This window comes from Homalodisca vitripennis, chromosome 5, assembly GCF_021130785.1.
Source record: "Homalodisca vitripennis isolate AUS2020 chromosome 5, UT_GWSS_2.1, whole genome shotgun sequence".
Taxonomy (NCBI): domain Eukaryota; kingdom Metazoa; phylum Arthropoda; class Insecta; order Hemiptera; family Cicadellidae; genus Homalodisca; species Homalodisca vitripennis.
In genome coordinates this window covers 3,075,716-3,092,906 of record NC_060211.1, presented here as the reverse complement: position 1 = coordinate 3,092,906, position 17,191 = coordinate 3,075,716, and the positions used below count along the sequence as shown (strand labels likewise).

The 17,191-nt window shown below is 35.5% G+C and overlaps 1 protein-coding gene across 1 annotated transcript in view; it reads left to right on the top strand.

Moving 5' to 3' along the window:
* The first annotated feature begins 397 nt into the window (after positions 1-397).
* LOC124361724 (NACHT and WD repeat domain-containing protein 2) overlaps positions 398-17,191 on the top strand; it is a 91,275-nt gene continuing 74,481 nt past the window's right edge. Inside the window, exons 1-7 of the mRNA XM_046815659.1 lie at positions 398-500; positions 2,073-2,161; positions 6,407-6,523; positions 7,431-7,634; positions 9,943-10,087; positions 12,828-13,053; positions 16,835-17,033. Coding sequence (XP_046671615.1) covers positions 398-500; positions 2,073-2,161; positions 6,407-6,523; positions 7,431-7,634; positions 9,943-10,087; positions 12,828-13,053; positions 16,835-17,033 — 1,083 coding nt within the window. The remainder of the gene's footprint in view (positions 501-2,072; positions 2,162-6,406; positions 6,524-7,430; positions 7,635-9,942; positions 10,088-12,827; positions 13,054-16,834; positions 17,034-17,191) is intronic.

Here is a 17,191-nt window from a genome sequence, read left to right as displayed (position 1 = left end):
CTGTATGAGTGATGTAGCCTATAAATTAAAATATTTCGTAGAATTATAGAAATATCTCATTTTACGATTAATGATTAATAGACTACGAATACAACGCTTTTAAGATGTCTTGTAAAGTTTGTAGTCTACATTCTGTGTATTTAACGACGAACATCAAACAGTTTTTTTATTAACTAGCCAAAATATGAAATAAAATTAAAAAGCATTTGGATTGATATTAAATTATATATTAAATGGCCTTCAGTACATGCGGGTCACAGTCCGAGAAGTTATCTTAACTGGATGAAGTATTTGTTTATTTAAGTAAGTAATGGTGGCGTAACATTTATGTCACAAAAGTTTTAATTTCAATCGGTATAATTCTCAATAATGATGTTGAAGGAGAACAGCGGCAGAGATGGACGACCGTACAGTAGACCTGATCTTCTCGGGCTCCCTCGAGAGCCTTCCGCCTGTCAGCTCCAAGATCGTCCGTATCTTCACCAGTTCCACATTTACTGGTCAGTATTACTGCAGAGTGGCAGGCATCACAGTTCATGATTGTAGTCCACCGGTGTAAACTGTTTAAAACAGCGACCGACACATTAGTACTGGACGTGATTGTGAACATTTGTAACTTCCGTCAATCCGGCGCGGTCAGGACTTGGTGCCGAATTACGAAATATGCCGGATTATTGGGTAGATATTCGTACCTAACAATTGTTATAATAATAGTTATATTACTACACAAAGAGAGAAGTTTTGCAAAGAGGATAAGCAAAGTTGTAATAATCACATGAGTGCTGTGTATAGCTACATAATAATAAAGTGTATATATAATATTGCCCTGGCTCAATTTTCAGGCTGTTTCAAATTTAAAGAATGTCGTTTTGTTGCTCCATTATACAACACGGATGGAATTATGTTAAGGGCACAAGTCCAAACTTAGTCTATTTCCATTCTTTCAGATAGCGACACATATTCGGCCGGGCCCCGTCACCGTCCCGTACCTGATCGGTTTCACCCGATGTTGGCCGAATATGACCCCTTATAATGTAGCGATCTAACACGTAGCATATTCCCCCCGCCCGTCTAAACTCTATGTTCACCAGGAACTCATTTCAGCAGATTTTAAGAAACTCACGTAAACGAGTTACAGTTAATTACTTTCAATCTACAGGGTGTTTGAAAAGTATGGGTACGGCTTAATATTTTAAAAACCATAGGAGATAACATCTATAACCTTTGCACAGTGTCATATGGCTATGTAAACTATTTTTCCTTGCTATTACCATGACATGCCAACCATGGGGGGACGGCCCACAGAGGAAAACATGGAAATCTTAAATTGAAGCATGGGTCGAGTGATGCCTCATTTGAAAGAGCTCACTTAGTAGAGTTGAATGCCGCAAACCGCATCTCAAAAGGTTTATCCAATCAGAAACTAAAAAACATTGGTATTTATTGTGTTTTATTTATTGTGAAGTACATTATGCGCTGCCATTTCTGACTGGATCGTCGTATTCTGATGCGGTAGGCGGCGTTTCACTCTACTAACCAATGTGTTTTCACTGACTCTTTTTAATTAGCAAATTATGTCATAAATTTATAACACAATAAATAAAACTAAAAAACATTGGTATTTATTGTGTTTTATTTCTGATTGGATAAACCTTTTGAGATGCGGTTTGCGGCATTCAACTCTACTAAGTGAGCTCTTTCAAATGAGGTATCACTCGACCCATGCTTCAATTTAAGATTTCCATGTTTTCCTCTGTGTGCCGTCCCCCCATGGTTGACATGTCATGGTAATAGCAAGGAAAAATAGTTTACATAGCCATATGACACTGTGCAAAGTTTATAGATGTTATCACCTATGGTTTTTAAAATATTAAGCCGTACCCATACTTTTCAAACACCCTGTATAATGTCGAGCGCTAAATCTATAGTTCAAAACTCCTTCGGTTATACGTGTTCTGAATAGTGGAAACACACAGCCAATTACGTAGATACAACAGAAAGTATTACTGTGTTAAATGTAAAACATAAACATCAGAGTAACTTTCATAAAACAATCCAACGAATGTTTCCAGATACGACGATGGAAAGGAACACTCTCATGGCTCAATGTTACCCTAAACTGAAGGACTATTGCCGAGAAAAACACGGACTAGAGTTTCAGGTACGTCTTATGGAATTCAATTCCATTTTGTTGAGTTGCTGTATAACTATACTAGTAGTTACCTGCGCTTCCGCACGCAATTTAGTATGCTTTGCACTATATGAACACTTCTGATACGAGTGAATTATATTTCTGACGCCAATATAGTGTTTTCCTTGTTGCCATGATCAAGAAAATCGGTAAAAAATGTATATTTATGGCCATTTTAATTTGCTTCGGGCTTGGTATTTTTTGTCCCATAGTTGATGTCTGCCAAAACACAACTAAGATGAATTTTATAACAGTATTTAAATTTATAGTAGTAGTTAGATAGTAACTTTGTCTTTTATGTCTAATACTTGATACTTGCTAAAAATGTACAGTTACAAATATATTTTTTAACTAAAACTTTTAATTACCTAATCTGGATATTTTCTTACTCTGTGCTCAACAGCGGTTTTAGAACAGTGTTGTTACAAGTGTTGTTACTATCAAGCTTATTCTATGATTTTACACTATTAAATCTAAACAAATTGAAAATAATGATTAAATTAATATAATTTAATAATATAGACTATTGTTATACGATTGTGCTACCATATAACAATGTTTACACACAACTGTTGATTACATTTTACAGGCTGTTTTAATTAATATTTCGCTACTTTAAACACTAAGATGAGATTTGCGCTACTTTAGAGACCAGTAGGGCGTAGCTCGGAGGTATTGTTGAAGTAAGAATAGGCCTATATTCATACCAGGAACTCCATGAGAGAACGGTTATGCCGAATTTCAGTACAATCGGTTGTATAGTTTACACGTGAAAGAACAACAAATAAAGTCACTTTTGCATTTATAATATTACTAGCAGTTACCCGTGGCTTCCCACGCAATTTTGTAGGTTTAGCACTCGTATAAGCATTTCTGATTCGAGTAAATTATATTTCCGACGCCGATGTTGCCACGATCAAGGAAATTGTCAAAAAGTGTATATTTATGACCATAGTAATCTACTCCAGTCTTAATAATGTTTGTTCCATGGTTGATTTCGCCTTTTTTCCCGATTAAGAAAGTATAAAGACTCGATTTTAATATAATTTCTTAATATTGCGAAATTATTTCTCCTACTAGAACGTACATAACGTAAGCGCTTTAGCTTTAAATTTTAACACCAATTTTGCAATAGAAATATTTATTCGCCGAGTAGAATTAAAATGTGTAAAACATGGTATTGAAGTTAAACAGCCTCGATCAATGTTTATACACCAGTAGAACAGTAAAGGATTGTAGGGTATTCTGTGTCCTTGACACTTATAGTAACTCGTGCAGCGTTGTCGTTACAAGTTCGGGGGAAGTTCACTGTTCGGGCTGGTCTGGCAGCAACTAAACACGATAATTGCTAAGCACGCGAGCACCATTTATCCACCAATTTCCGGTTATTTTTAATCCCTCAGCGAGAGCACCTTTGCCTGGGTACCCGTGCCAGGTTATCGGTGCCGGCCTGTGGCAGTCCTCATCGTCATCGATCTGCCAACACCTCCTCCATCAACAGCCAGAATGGCCCACTTCCCACTTCCCCTAACGCACCCATTCACTCCCACAACAACCCCTCTTATGGTTCCCGTATTTTAACTCGTTTCATTAGGAGCATGGGAGCATGTCGAATGAGTTTCAAAATGTGTAGCCTATGTTAAGCGTGGCAAAATATTATTTAAATAAATCTCTTACCTACAGACTGAGAAACTCGACGACAAAAACGTAGCCTGGAAAAGGGTTTTTTTGGAGGGGGGAAGGGTCAAGACGAATGATATTTTCCCGTAGTGGACAGAAAGTAACTCAGTCAACCGCTCATTTCCCATTCGGTTATTTAAACAGTTCTTAACACATTTACATGTTGAGAACGATCTTTAAGAGGTACATGTCAATAATACTGAATTATTAAAATAATAACAATCGTTTGCTGAAAAGTTTCTTAAAATTGAAAATATGAGGGGGTCCGGTCCTCGTAGACCGAAAGTATTCATTACGAAGTGATTGATAAAACAAACAAGAATGAAATCACATCAGGACTAAGAATATTTTGTAGTCTTAGCTCCAAGTTGAAGTGACTGATATTCAAAGCGCAATGTTACAAGGCAGAAAAGAGCCAGGCCTCGCTACGTTTCTCTACTAATTAATAACTTCCTTGATCTAAATACCGCCAAAAGTACGAAGAGTTGCACTGTAAACATGCCAGGTGAACTTCTGCCCCTGCACCATACGCTATGACTGTATACAAGTCGGATGAGGCACATGTCACATGTCATGGAGGGACATTCACCACAATCGAACTCAATCCTGCGCGTGTAATAATGAAGTTTCTTTCCAAATCTCAAGTTTATGGATCAATTCATTCTTGATATATATTTTCCGCTGTTAGGCTTCGCTAATGCTCAGCCAATAATAGTCTGCTACTGTAAGTTCTTATAATTAATTCGTTAAAAACCAATAACTGTGTTTCTTTATCATTGTTAGTATATAAAATTAGTTCAACCTGAAAAATATCAGGATTTTCAGGATTGTATAATGTGATCTGTAAATAAACGTATTTATTTATTTATTTATTTTATTTATAAACAGTTGTTTTACATAGTCTTGGCCTCACCAAGTTCTACAAAACTTGTCGGTGAGGACCACTTGAAAAAGTAAATAGAACACATTGATACAAATATTCAACTTTTAACTTTCTTTTAATTTACTAAACTATAAACTCAAATTCGGCGGTTTAGGGCAGGCACTAGCTTAGATATCTTGGTATGTGTGGTAAATTTGATCGAAACAGTATAATTTTTTTAAATAACACTTAATAGTAATAGTTAAAATCAAACGCATATTTGAGTCCCTAAAAATCCTAATTAATTCTTCCCTCAGCAACGACGAATGGCAACCCTGTCATCAGGAAATCTGTTGATAGAAATATCAACAACAAGAATACAACTATACAAGACTGCAAGTGATACATGTATGGTTGGACAAAATGTAATATCATTCCAAGGAGCGTAAAAATGTAGAGGATGAGCATTTTCAGGTGTCTATGTTTCATGCCCCTTTTACTCTATTTTAGCGACTTTCAACACCCAAAATATTAATTAAATTTGTTCTATGATGATGTTTTATTAATACATTTACTCTAACCAAATAAAAATAAATAGAATGTCATGTGAAAGCGAAACTGGAATACAGGTATTGTTTTTGAACATCATAAATAATCAACGATCCCGAGTACCACCCAACCCAACCACCACTAATTTGAGGCCTTCCCGTAGCGTTTACCACAGTCCTAAGTATACCAGGCTAGATGTTTTTATTTCGCTGATGTATTGTAGTGTAATTCAATAACTCCAGTGAGTGAGGTAGAGATGTCGTGAAAGTTAATCTAGACTAGTCAGTACGGTTTAATATGACGCGAACAGAAAGAGGCCTACATTGTATGTACAAAACCATTGCCGTCTTACTCACGACGGATCATACAGAGTATTCAACAGATTATTTTGATGACATTGAACTATTTTCTACCGCCTAGGTTTTATTGCCATGTAACTGGTGAAATTAAGGTATTAGCTAATATAATAAGGTAAAGTATAATATTGATCACAACAATTCGGAATTAGTGGCACGTAAAAAGCGAGCTTAACCGAGTGTTTTTTAAACCACAATGTCAAGGACGTAGTCTGCGAGGGGTCCAAGTGTTCCAACCCCCTTCCAAATTCTCAACGATTTCAATTACTTTTTTTTTACTAAACGATTATTATTATTTAAATAATTCACTATTACTGACATGTACTGCTGAAATATCCTTCTCAAGAAGGAAACGGGCGAAGAACTTTTTAAGGAACAAAATGGGATAAGATCAAGACCTGCCAGGGACAATAATAGGTGTTGATGACAACTAGCCGTAGACTGATGACCGATGATATTATTGCAGGTGGTAGACATGAGGTGGGGAGTGAAAGATGAAGCCACTTATGATCACATGACCACCGAGCTCTGCATGCGCGAGATCAAGAACTGCCAGCGACAATAGTAGGTGTTGATGACAACTAGCCGTAGACTGATGACCGATGATGTTATTGCAGGTGTTAGACATGAGGTGGGGAGTGAAAGATGAAGCCACTGATGATCTCATGACCACCGAGCTCTGCATGCGCGAGATCAAGAACTGCCAGCGACAATAGTAGGTGTTGATGACAACTAGCCGTAGACTGATGACCGATGATATTATTGCAGGTGGTAGACATGAGGTGGGGAGTGAGGGATGAAGCCACTGATGATCACATGACCACCGAGCTCTGCATGCGCGAGATCAAGAACTGCCAGCGCCTGTCGATGGGGCCCAACTTCGTGGTAAGTCTCGGCTGGTACGGATATTGTGCGCTATTTCCCGGCGAAATTGCCCCACACAGCTGCACGCCACGGCCATACAAATCACGTCCTTTATTTGTGCCGACGACAGCTCTCTGGCGTGACGCACTTGAAACACGACCTACTGTATAAAACAGATTAAGTATTGGATTGGCAAGAAACTGGTATCTTTGAGGAAATCGAGTGGTCTTCCTACATCAGAAATTATTATTCTTTTCAAAGATAACTATTTGTAGTGACCTAATATTACGAGTATATTTCCCTTTTAAATAGTAGGAATTAAAATGGTGTTCCTAATAAAATATTTGTATTATTGTTTATTTACAGCAATGGAATGATTAAAAATTATTACTTTATTATTGTTTATTATTATGTTAAAACATAATGAAAATAATACTAATAACATAGATAATTTTTACATAATGGTTAAAGGATTAATAAAATGTACAGCTTGTTACATAAATTGGGTTTTTAGAATCATTAATTAGTGGTTGGTTATACACAATGGCAATACGGAAGTTTTACAAGAGATACAACTACGTATTTCCGTTATAATGATATCATGTCATGTTAGCACGAAACAAAGTCTGTCATACAAATTGAAATCAGAAAAGTACTTTTACTTCAGTACATTTACTTTCTAAGTACGCTTCGTATATCCAGGATTAGAATCTACATTTTGGACTTTACGTAAAGCCGTGTGTAGGATTACATTGATTATAATAATTGATTATAAATTTGAAGTCTGTAATACATAACAAGAAAAAGAGTTACTATAACGTCACACAATACACTTATACTTGTATTGCCTTGCGTTTTGTATATCAGTATTATGTTTCTGATCGAACGTAATGAAGGTTTGTGAACTCGTCACGTGGTGTTCTGACAGGTGTTCCTCGGCCAGAAGTACGGCTACAGACCCATCCCCACGTACATCTTGTCCTCCGAGCTGCAGATGCTGCGGGATGATCTGGCAGCTGGGGGGACTGACGTCACACTCCTGGATACCTGGTACCGCAAGGACAGCAATGCCGTGCCACCGATATCTGTTCTCCAACCGATCTCTTCCATCTTGATCAATTTCAACAATAAGGTCCTTCAGTATCGTAACATTATTACTTCTCATCGCATTAAATGTTTACATTTGTTAGACTAAAGATGTTTACATCTATATCGGTTTGGTTGTGGTAGTATATTAAAATCTTTTGCACAATGTACGGCTTTCAGCAAATATCTGGTGATACACTTAAACTGTATTGTACCAGAGCAAGGGTTGGTATGAAACTGAGAGACTGACATACTAGGCATAGTTGTATCACTACTTCACGCCTTCAAAACTAAAACAGGCAAATTGTTTACCGAGCCACCACCGCGCTACCTACCTTGTGTATTCACAGACCGCAGTATGTACCTGTACGCGGTATCGTTTCATGTTGTGACTCGAATACTTCCCACCCCTAATGTGTACATATACCCTTCTTGGAAGTGGAGACTTGATTAGTGCGACTGTGGCAGCTTTCAAAGATAAGTTTTAACTGTACTATCTCTTAACAGACGATTTACAATAATTTATCCAATTTTCTAACAAATTAAAGTAAAAAAAAACAATTTCGGAAAACCCTAGTGGCGTGGAGTACAAAAAGTGGGAAAAAGCAGGAAGAAAAAGTAAAAAAATCAGAAAATCGATTTGTTTAAGTAAAACCAATTTGAAAATGTAGGGAGAAAAGAAACTTTCGATTTTGTTATTAAGTGTAGTGAAATAAGTTTCAACCTACCTGCCATCGAGACTCAAAATGAAAACTCCTGAACCTGAACGTACAAATAATGAACCAGACATTTAGATAAATAAAAAGTAAAGTTGTATTGTAAACATTGATCAAAACAATTATTTTGGTATTGATACTAATTAAATCGATCAAAAGCCTGAAAAAATATTTTGCTGGTTTAAAACTGACATTGGGCTCTACAGTAAAGGGGGAGTATGTATTTTATTATACCGGGTGTCTTAAAGCCCTTAATTAACTTTCTTATGAATAGAGATGGAATGATTTGTTTTGGGGGGATGATTATTATTATCAACTGAGGAGGTTTTCAACGTAATAAAGTTTTAATCTCCCCTCCCAAAATGGAGTATTTTGGGGGTAAGTGAGATTGTTTTAATAAGAACCCCTAGCAAGTGACACCTTATTTTAAAGGTATTATTAGAAGAAGGAGAATGGCGCAAACTAGAGGTCTCTAATTTTAATCAGATTTGATGGCCAATTAAAGTTTGAATTTTTTATAAAACCCCCACAGTTTATTACAGTTAATTACATTTAAAGTTATTGTAAGGTAGACAAAGTATTCACTTAGTATAATTATTTTCGTAAAACAATTCATTACAAGGATCAAAAAACATAAAAAACCATGATTAACATAGCATTTATTAGGTTTCGCCATATTATCTCTTATTCTTTACCAGTTAGTATGTCGGACACATTCAGTTCTCTTGACACTGTAACTGGACTGAAGAACCAACAATCAGTGAATTTTTATTGCAAAACTGCCAACACAGGCCAAAAATTAAAAAGGTTTTGGCTTTGTTGTTCGCCTTTATTAAATGGTGTTTATTGTAACCTTGTTGGTAGTTTGCTGACAAAACCGATCCTAAATTTAATGATGCTGGTGTAAAGGTTTAGTAAATGATTGACAAGGGTTGAGCAAAAAACTTTAAGATGAGCATAGAGCAACACAGGACTTGGACAAGTTCGCTGAAAAATATTTCAATTATAAGAAAAGAAAGGATTTTAACCATTATCTACTTGATTATTATTTAAATTAACTATTGGTTTTCTATATCTGATGTATTCTGACTAAGATACATCTTGATGTAAAATAATGTCTTTAATGTTTCCTCTTCATTTTTACAGAATCCATGCATATTAAAATTGTACATATATGTCAAGTGTTTGCACAAATTGGTAGCATATACAAATGTACCCCGATGATGGAATGTGCTATATATAAAAATATGCGGGAGTTTTGGGGGGTGGAGGGTCACTGGAATAGACGGGGATAGCGCATTTAACTACGCTGCGAGGGGGCCGCCACTCTGTCTAGCTACACCACTGACTCCCACCTTCCATTATACCAACATCATTTTACATGCTCTCTCTACCAATACATATTGTTTTACGGATGTATTTTATTGATAATACGTAACTTTTTATATTTCATATTTGAACATATTTTTATAATATACACTACAATACAGCATCTTCAGCCAATCAAACTGTAACAGATTTTAACCTCTAAACATCATTATTATATATTTCTTTAATATATGTGCATTTAATATTTGTAATGTTTAAGTATAAGTCATACTCCAAAATCTATTATAAATCATATATTTTTGTCTCCAGCGGATCCCAAAACTTCAGCAGCATGACCAAGCAGTTTGGTGGGACACTCTTGGGAAAATGCAGAAACTGTTCAGGAAGGCTGCGCTTAGTTGTTATAACAGTGGGAAACTTAGCAAAGACTTGATGCACAACTACTACATGTCAGGTACATAATATAACATAAACAAATACAAACATATAAACAAAATCTTAGGTTTAGTGAGCTGTTGACTGTGTTAACATTAGAAATTATGAAAATTCTCTCAAAATATGTGATTCATAAGTCTGTTACACACTTACTGTGGTAGACTCAGTTGCTCTAGCGGTTACTACTGTGGTAGACTCAGTTGCTCTAGCGGTTACTACTGTGGTAGACTCAGTTGCTCTAGCGGTTACTACTGTGGTAGACTCAGTTGCTCTAGCGGTTACTACTGTGGTAGACTCAGTTGCTCTAGCGGTTACTACTGTGGTAGACTCAGTTGCTCTAGCGGTTACTACTGTGGTAGACAGCTGCTCTAGCGGTTACTACTGTGGTAGACTCAGCTGCTCTAGCGGTTACTACTGTGGTAGACTCAGCTGCTCTAGCGGTTACTACTGTGGTCCTAAAGTTTTTACATGTTTCGTGCGGCAGTAAAACTGTTAACAACGTACATTCTAGCTAGAGAGGTATCATAGTTTAACAAATTGACTATGATGGATGTAATTAGCTGTTAATCCAGCTATTATTGATTGGTTTGTGTCCTGCACTGAAGGTGCTAAAGACGGTTCAACACCCAAATAACAAAGCGTTAGTTTCCTTCTATTTCTGATCTTATTTATAAACGTACATACGTAAATAAAAACAAAACCTCTGCAAATGGTGAAGAATTGTGCAGCCTTATAAATTGTAAATAAGAAGAATCATTGCTTAGAAATTCATGTAAATATGTAGAAGAAAACAATAAAATTCATCCTAAATATAAATGAACTTTAAAACAAATTTTCCATTTGAATGGTGTAGCAAAGTAGATTTGAATATAAAAAATACAACACAATTTATTTTATCTTAAAATATATTGACCAAAACGGAGGAAAACGAGAGACAAGTTTTAAGAAAATGCACCGTGCAGAGGCAGTACCAAAGGCCAACGTGGGCATGGCCGTATCTAGGATGACATAAAGGGGGGAGTGTTATCACTAGAATGTTTGCCGTGCCTCCCAGGCAAGCTGGGGTGCGGTAGTCCCCCTCCCAACCGGAATATGTTAAATGCTAATAATATTATACGTTGTAAGTTTTACATCCGTCTGAGAACATTATTATTATTCTAATTTTATGCTCTACAAGAACGGCTATAACATAAGGAAAATGTACCATTTTGGAGACTGGCCGATAACACAAAAGACTTTCGATAAAGTTACACTGTATCAATGAGAATAAAATAAGGCTCGGGAGAGTGGTTACATCTTAAGAACTAAAAGACACATTCCCTACCCTAGAATTTATACGTTCTAATATGGGCTTTCAAGATACACATATTCTTCTTGAAACTATGGGTGTGTGTTACTTAATTAATATATATTTGACATTTAATTGTTTTTTAATTTAATCATGTCATCTCTAATAAAATATTGGGATATAAATTGAAATTTATTTGTATAGATGATATATTTAATGTGAATTCAACTACACAAATCGAGACTTGAAATTTTAATTGTGTTTTTTTATACCGAGGCTGAGCGGTTGACGTGCACTAGGTGCATTGCGCATAGACACGGCAAACGCTCGTCGATGAACACATATAGACATACAAAGTATGAACTTCAAGTTAAGTACAATTTACAAAGCTCGATATTTTGTTACTTTGGTCTTGTAATTTTCAGTTTTCATGCACAAAGTGTGACAGAAACACGTTACAGCGATCGGTTAGTAACTATCGTTATAATTAATGAACGTACACGAATATAAATAGACGAAAGATAAATCCATTTTGATTTTTGGAAATTTTTAATCACCGTAATAGTGATAACAAGGACTCTATTGCCATATTAAACACTTTTTGGGTTACAGTTTTAGACAAACTATTACAGGCGTCCACCTGAGATGTGACAGGGGAGGCACGGTATACACAATATTTTTGTTAATCTTTCACATAACAAATTTGGTTTTTATTTAGTAGTTATTTAGAAGTAAGTACATTGTATCTATCAATACATTTGTAATAACTGATTATTTTTAGTATGAAAAATATCGAAAAACCTTGTAACATGAAAATTGGAATAAAGTATTCATTGAAAGAGATGTTGAAAGACGAATCATTAACTTTTTATAGCCAAAGTTTTAAAATCAGAAAAATAGAAATTTACAGACAAGAACTTCAAGATGCTTATATTTTATGCAGCAATGTCTCAAAAGCGAAACAGAGTGTATCCATACTTTTGACTCACACTGAATGTCAGCTGTTATAATTAAAATATCAAACAAATTAAAACAAAACTGAACTATGTTACTTTGTTCGGCTACAAGTATACTTTGCAGTTTAATGCAAGTTAAAATACACCTTGAGTATTTGCATCAATGGGGGTGGTTAGAACCCCCCTCCCCCCCGGATACTGCTATGGGATTGGGCGACATTCACTGAAAGCGAGAGACAGTCTCTTGACTCCTGAATGCCTCACTCAGTTCAGTAGATTTCAATGGAATTACATAAAAAAAGTACACAGTAAATAAATTTTGTTTCAGTTTCCAAATGCTAATAAAAAGTAACGAATAAATATTTTGTCATAAACTTTCTTCTGGGATTACTGTTTTTAAACTAGATTTATCATACAAGGCTAAAAGTTAGGTATGTCTTTTGATGGGTTTGGTAGCACAGATAATTTAATCAATATAGCTGTTATTATTATTAAATGTAAGGATTTAATTACAGTGACTGAAAGAGAGGTGATCAACGGTGTGCTGAATGTGAAAAATACAAAAAACCACTGTCTCGCTTATGTACGGTGGATCAACAACATCAACCTTCAGAACCTCAAGAAGGCGTCACTATTCCTTGACATTCTCAACAGAAGTCTGGATACAGAGGCTTCCAAACTGCTCGCTAATCTCAGGGATGAGAGGCTCGTAGCCAAAATTGAGCAAAGCAATTATCAAAGGTAGATTTTTGTTTTTTATTGTAGATTTTACAAGAATTAAGTCACGATATTTTCATTTGTGCTCATTTTATGCCAATGAATGAAAACCAAAGTGAATTTTATCAGTTGTTTTATAAATTTAAGTGAAAAATCTTACAGGATTGCATGAGTGCATCAACGCGTTAGGTGGAGAAGATTGCAAAATATCGCCTTGGCGTACTTCATACTCTGTATTCGAGCCTAGGCTTTACCTGATTCGGTCATCTTTACACTTAATGTCCTTCACCTTATATTCACCTTAATAAATGTGTGTGAATATGTTGACGTATCAAGTTTCTAAAGAAAAAGTATAACGTATGCCAAGTCCGTGGCTATACAACATTATTTCAGAGGGGGCTGACACACTTTATAGTTTAGGAGGTATAAAACACCATCCAAATACAGGGGTTCGGAAATCGTCACCCGGCAAAATGTTGAGCTTTAAGATCTTATGAATGTGTCTACCTTAACACAAACTACTGTGTGCCCAAAACAACATATACCGTGGTCTGTACGAATCTGATTGTGAAATTTACGAAATCTGAATTTTCAGCATTTTTAGCCAAGGTATTTATTTAGGCAAGCCTTCAAGTAGCGATGTAGTGAACATCTATATAATGAAAATTATAATGTTTCTCCACTTTAAGCCCAAATAATATAAGATACAAACCCTGACATACCATCTACCAACTCCTGTACAAGCAGGTTTGCTACAACAGAAAGAAGTCAATCATTACAGATTCAAAGCGCTCTTCCACAGGAGCTGAGAAGGACAAGGTGTAGTTTCAGCACTGTATACTTCACCGCCTTTTGTATTGTCTCAGTTGGGAAGACTGGTTAAACATTAATCACTTATTTTTGTAGGTTAAAACCAACAAAATTGTTATTTCAAAACTTTTATGTTGTATCTCTGTGATCGTTGTTCTTATAGTTGATAATAAATAAATAATTTAAAGCATTTACCAATTTTGATGTTGCAAGGAGTGTGAACAAAACTTTACTACATTTTTTCAGCATAATTTGAAGAGACAGAGTTTATTAATTTGGAATGTTCAATGAGAACAAAAGAGATGTGGTCAGGTAGAAAGAGTGTTCATTTTATTTCTGAAGTACCAGCTGCTTTAGGAGGCAAAAATGTTACTTTTTTATTTGTAAGAAGAAAATGGAGCAAAGTTTACAAGACGTACTGTTATTTAGCGTATCCAGTTTTTATTTTCTGTCACTCACCAATCAGTAGAAACGAGAAGGTGGCGGGGGGCTAGAGCGTTGGCCATGGGTTCCTGGCCTGTACTTTCATGGACAAGGTTCACATCTGTATGATGTGACTCTAGAGAGGGTCGTGTTAAGATGTAAGAAACGACACATTGCCAATGATTTCACAACATGGTTGAAGGTTCCTACTTTTGAACCTACCTACATTTGTCGCATTTTGCGAAATGAGCTGAGAAAATTCGACACTGTTAAGAAAAGCTCCCACAAAATCGCGACGAAAGCGAGAGAGAACAAACTGCGAGGAACGTATCGCATTGTGAAAATCAGTTTATAGCGTTCAGAATATTGTTTCATGTATATAAAATATTAGACACCGAGCGGCTCCACCGGTCGACAAACTGTCTGGTGGAAGACTCTTGCCTACTCTCAAATCAAACAGTATATATACCCGAGTTTCAACGTTAACCACGTTAATAGAGCTACAATTATAGGAGTTACATTAAACCTAAGATTGTTTATTTTTTCATCTAGTATAAAGCAAATTATTTACAACCAAGTTTTGTGTCTGTAAGAATGAACAAAAGGTACCGGTTTTGGCGCTTTACTAAAAAAATGTAGTTTTTAAAGGTAAATTATTCATTGGTTAGCTGCCATTGGAGGCCTAGAGAGCTCATATGAAAAAAGCTGATGGGGAATGATCATATTAAAACAATATTTAATCTATTACTACTCATTATTGCACTTAAGAGCGCGCACTATCGTCGCAACATCGGCCTCGAGGGTTCCGACGAGCATGCACCGGCCGCGGCACATTTACAAAATCTGTTTAACTACGTTTAAGTGGTGTCAAAAATTATAGTTTTAAATTGTGTTTACGAAAATAAATTGCATTTAAAACAAAAATAATAATTATAAGCTCAATAACGTGACCAATGCTGAGTTTTTAACGAACCTGGTTGAGAATAAAAGTTAAAACGGTTTACAAGCAACTGGTTCGACAACAACCTTTACCCATATAATTCTAAAATTCTAAAACTACATACTCCAAGTTAGTAGCCTACTCTTGTACATATTTTGTATAAAACTTGGTTCGTTATAGGATTACAAGAGTTCCTGGTTATGAATGTTCAAAATTGTAATTTGGTTGAAAAGCTCTAAAAGAGGTACCATTTTTCATTCTTACCAACATAAAAACTTAAATTTAATGTTGTGTCTTGAGGCAAATTTTAACAGGGTAAATTTGAATTTAACTCCCGTAATTTTCGCCGAACTAGTTAGTTTGTGGTTAAAGTTCAAACTATGTTATCTATACTCTTTGTCGCGAGAGTAGTATCCAACGAACGGCCATGCTTGTTAGTGTGACAGCGGGGCTGACACACATACGAACAAAAACAAACGGTGTACGCTTCTGAAAGTCTTGTCTTAGCGTCAGTAACTAATACTGGAGATTTTTTGAGGTTATGTTATAGTATGATTTTATTTTGAAATGACAGACTTTCGTAAAAGGTTAAGCATAACCAATCTAAGCAATTTGTTAAAGATGTCTAATAAAGGCACTAATAGAAATGTCAATGTCAGTGAGGATTACACATTGGTGTTTACAAGACAAAGAAAGATACAGATTGATTGATGTTGGCAGGGCCCAATTAGTTTGTAAAGATACATTTATGTCTAGAGTAACTTTTTTGTAGAAATATAACCACACTATTTAATTTAATTTTGCATTTTAAATTAAGAGAAGACTTTTCTTTGTTGTTTATTTTAACGAATAAATTTAAATTTTTATTTTCTGACTGTGGTGCTTTTAATAAAACCTCGTTAACAATATTTTAATTATTGAGGTTCTAAATATTTTAAAAACACTATGTCTATCAGTATAATGGTTCTGGAGGATAAAGTATCATAGAACTTTTATAGAGTGTTTTTCGTAAAGTATTATTGTATTCTCCCACGGAATACCATTGATATTAATAAGTACTACAAGACAAATATTTTTGCTAAAATGTAGCATTTCTGCTAAGAAATTTTAATTTCAGCTTAATGCCTACAAATTAACCCTTACAGCACTACTGTTTCATGTAGACTGTGAAGATCATCTAGCTAGTGTAAAGTAGCGAGAGACGTTGGCACTCAAGATGTTAAGCTGTTAATTAATTTATTTAATGTACTTGAATTAACAATACAATTTATAATATACTACCTTTGTAAAACCTTAACAAGCACACTTCTAATGAGTTATGTTAAGGAGTAAAAATAGATCCACGTCAGTGATGTTATGCAGTGCTGTAATCCTTCATAGATTATAATATACAGATTAGATCATTAAACCTTGTTGCACAGTATAAGGTGGACTACAGACAACATACAGTAAAATTTGTCATAAGTTGTAATTGATAAACACAACAACAAATTTGTGACCTTTTTTACTACAGATTAAACTCTTGTTTGGCTGCAAATGCCTGTATTCGTAAAATAAATACAGTGAATTTATCAGAGCAGTCTTGTTATTTCACCAAAATTGTTTTTCATTGTGGTTTCTGATAATGTGAAGGTACACAGTAGAATGGATTGGCAGAGAGGGGCTTGATACAGAAACTCATGAAGAATACCTGAACCACTTCATTACACATTTCTACAAGAACATCACCAAACTCGTGGATAGAGCAATGAGGAAGGAGGATTCCAGTGCTCAAGGACAAATTGTCACTGAAATTTTACAACACCTTCATGCGTGTAACAATTCTGTACAGGTAAGTGCTTCATTAGTTCATTTTTACAAGAACATCACCAAACTCGTGGATAGAGCAATGAGGAAGGAGGATTCCAGTGCTCAAGGACAAATTGTCACTGAAAGTTTACAACACCTTCATGCGTGTAACAATTCTGTACAGGTAAGTGCTTCATTAGT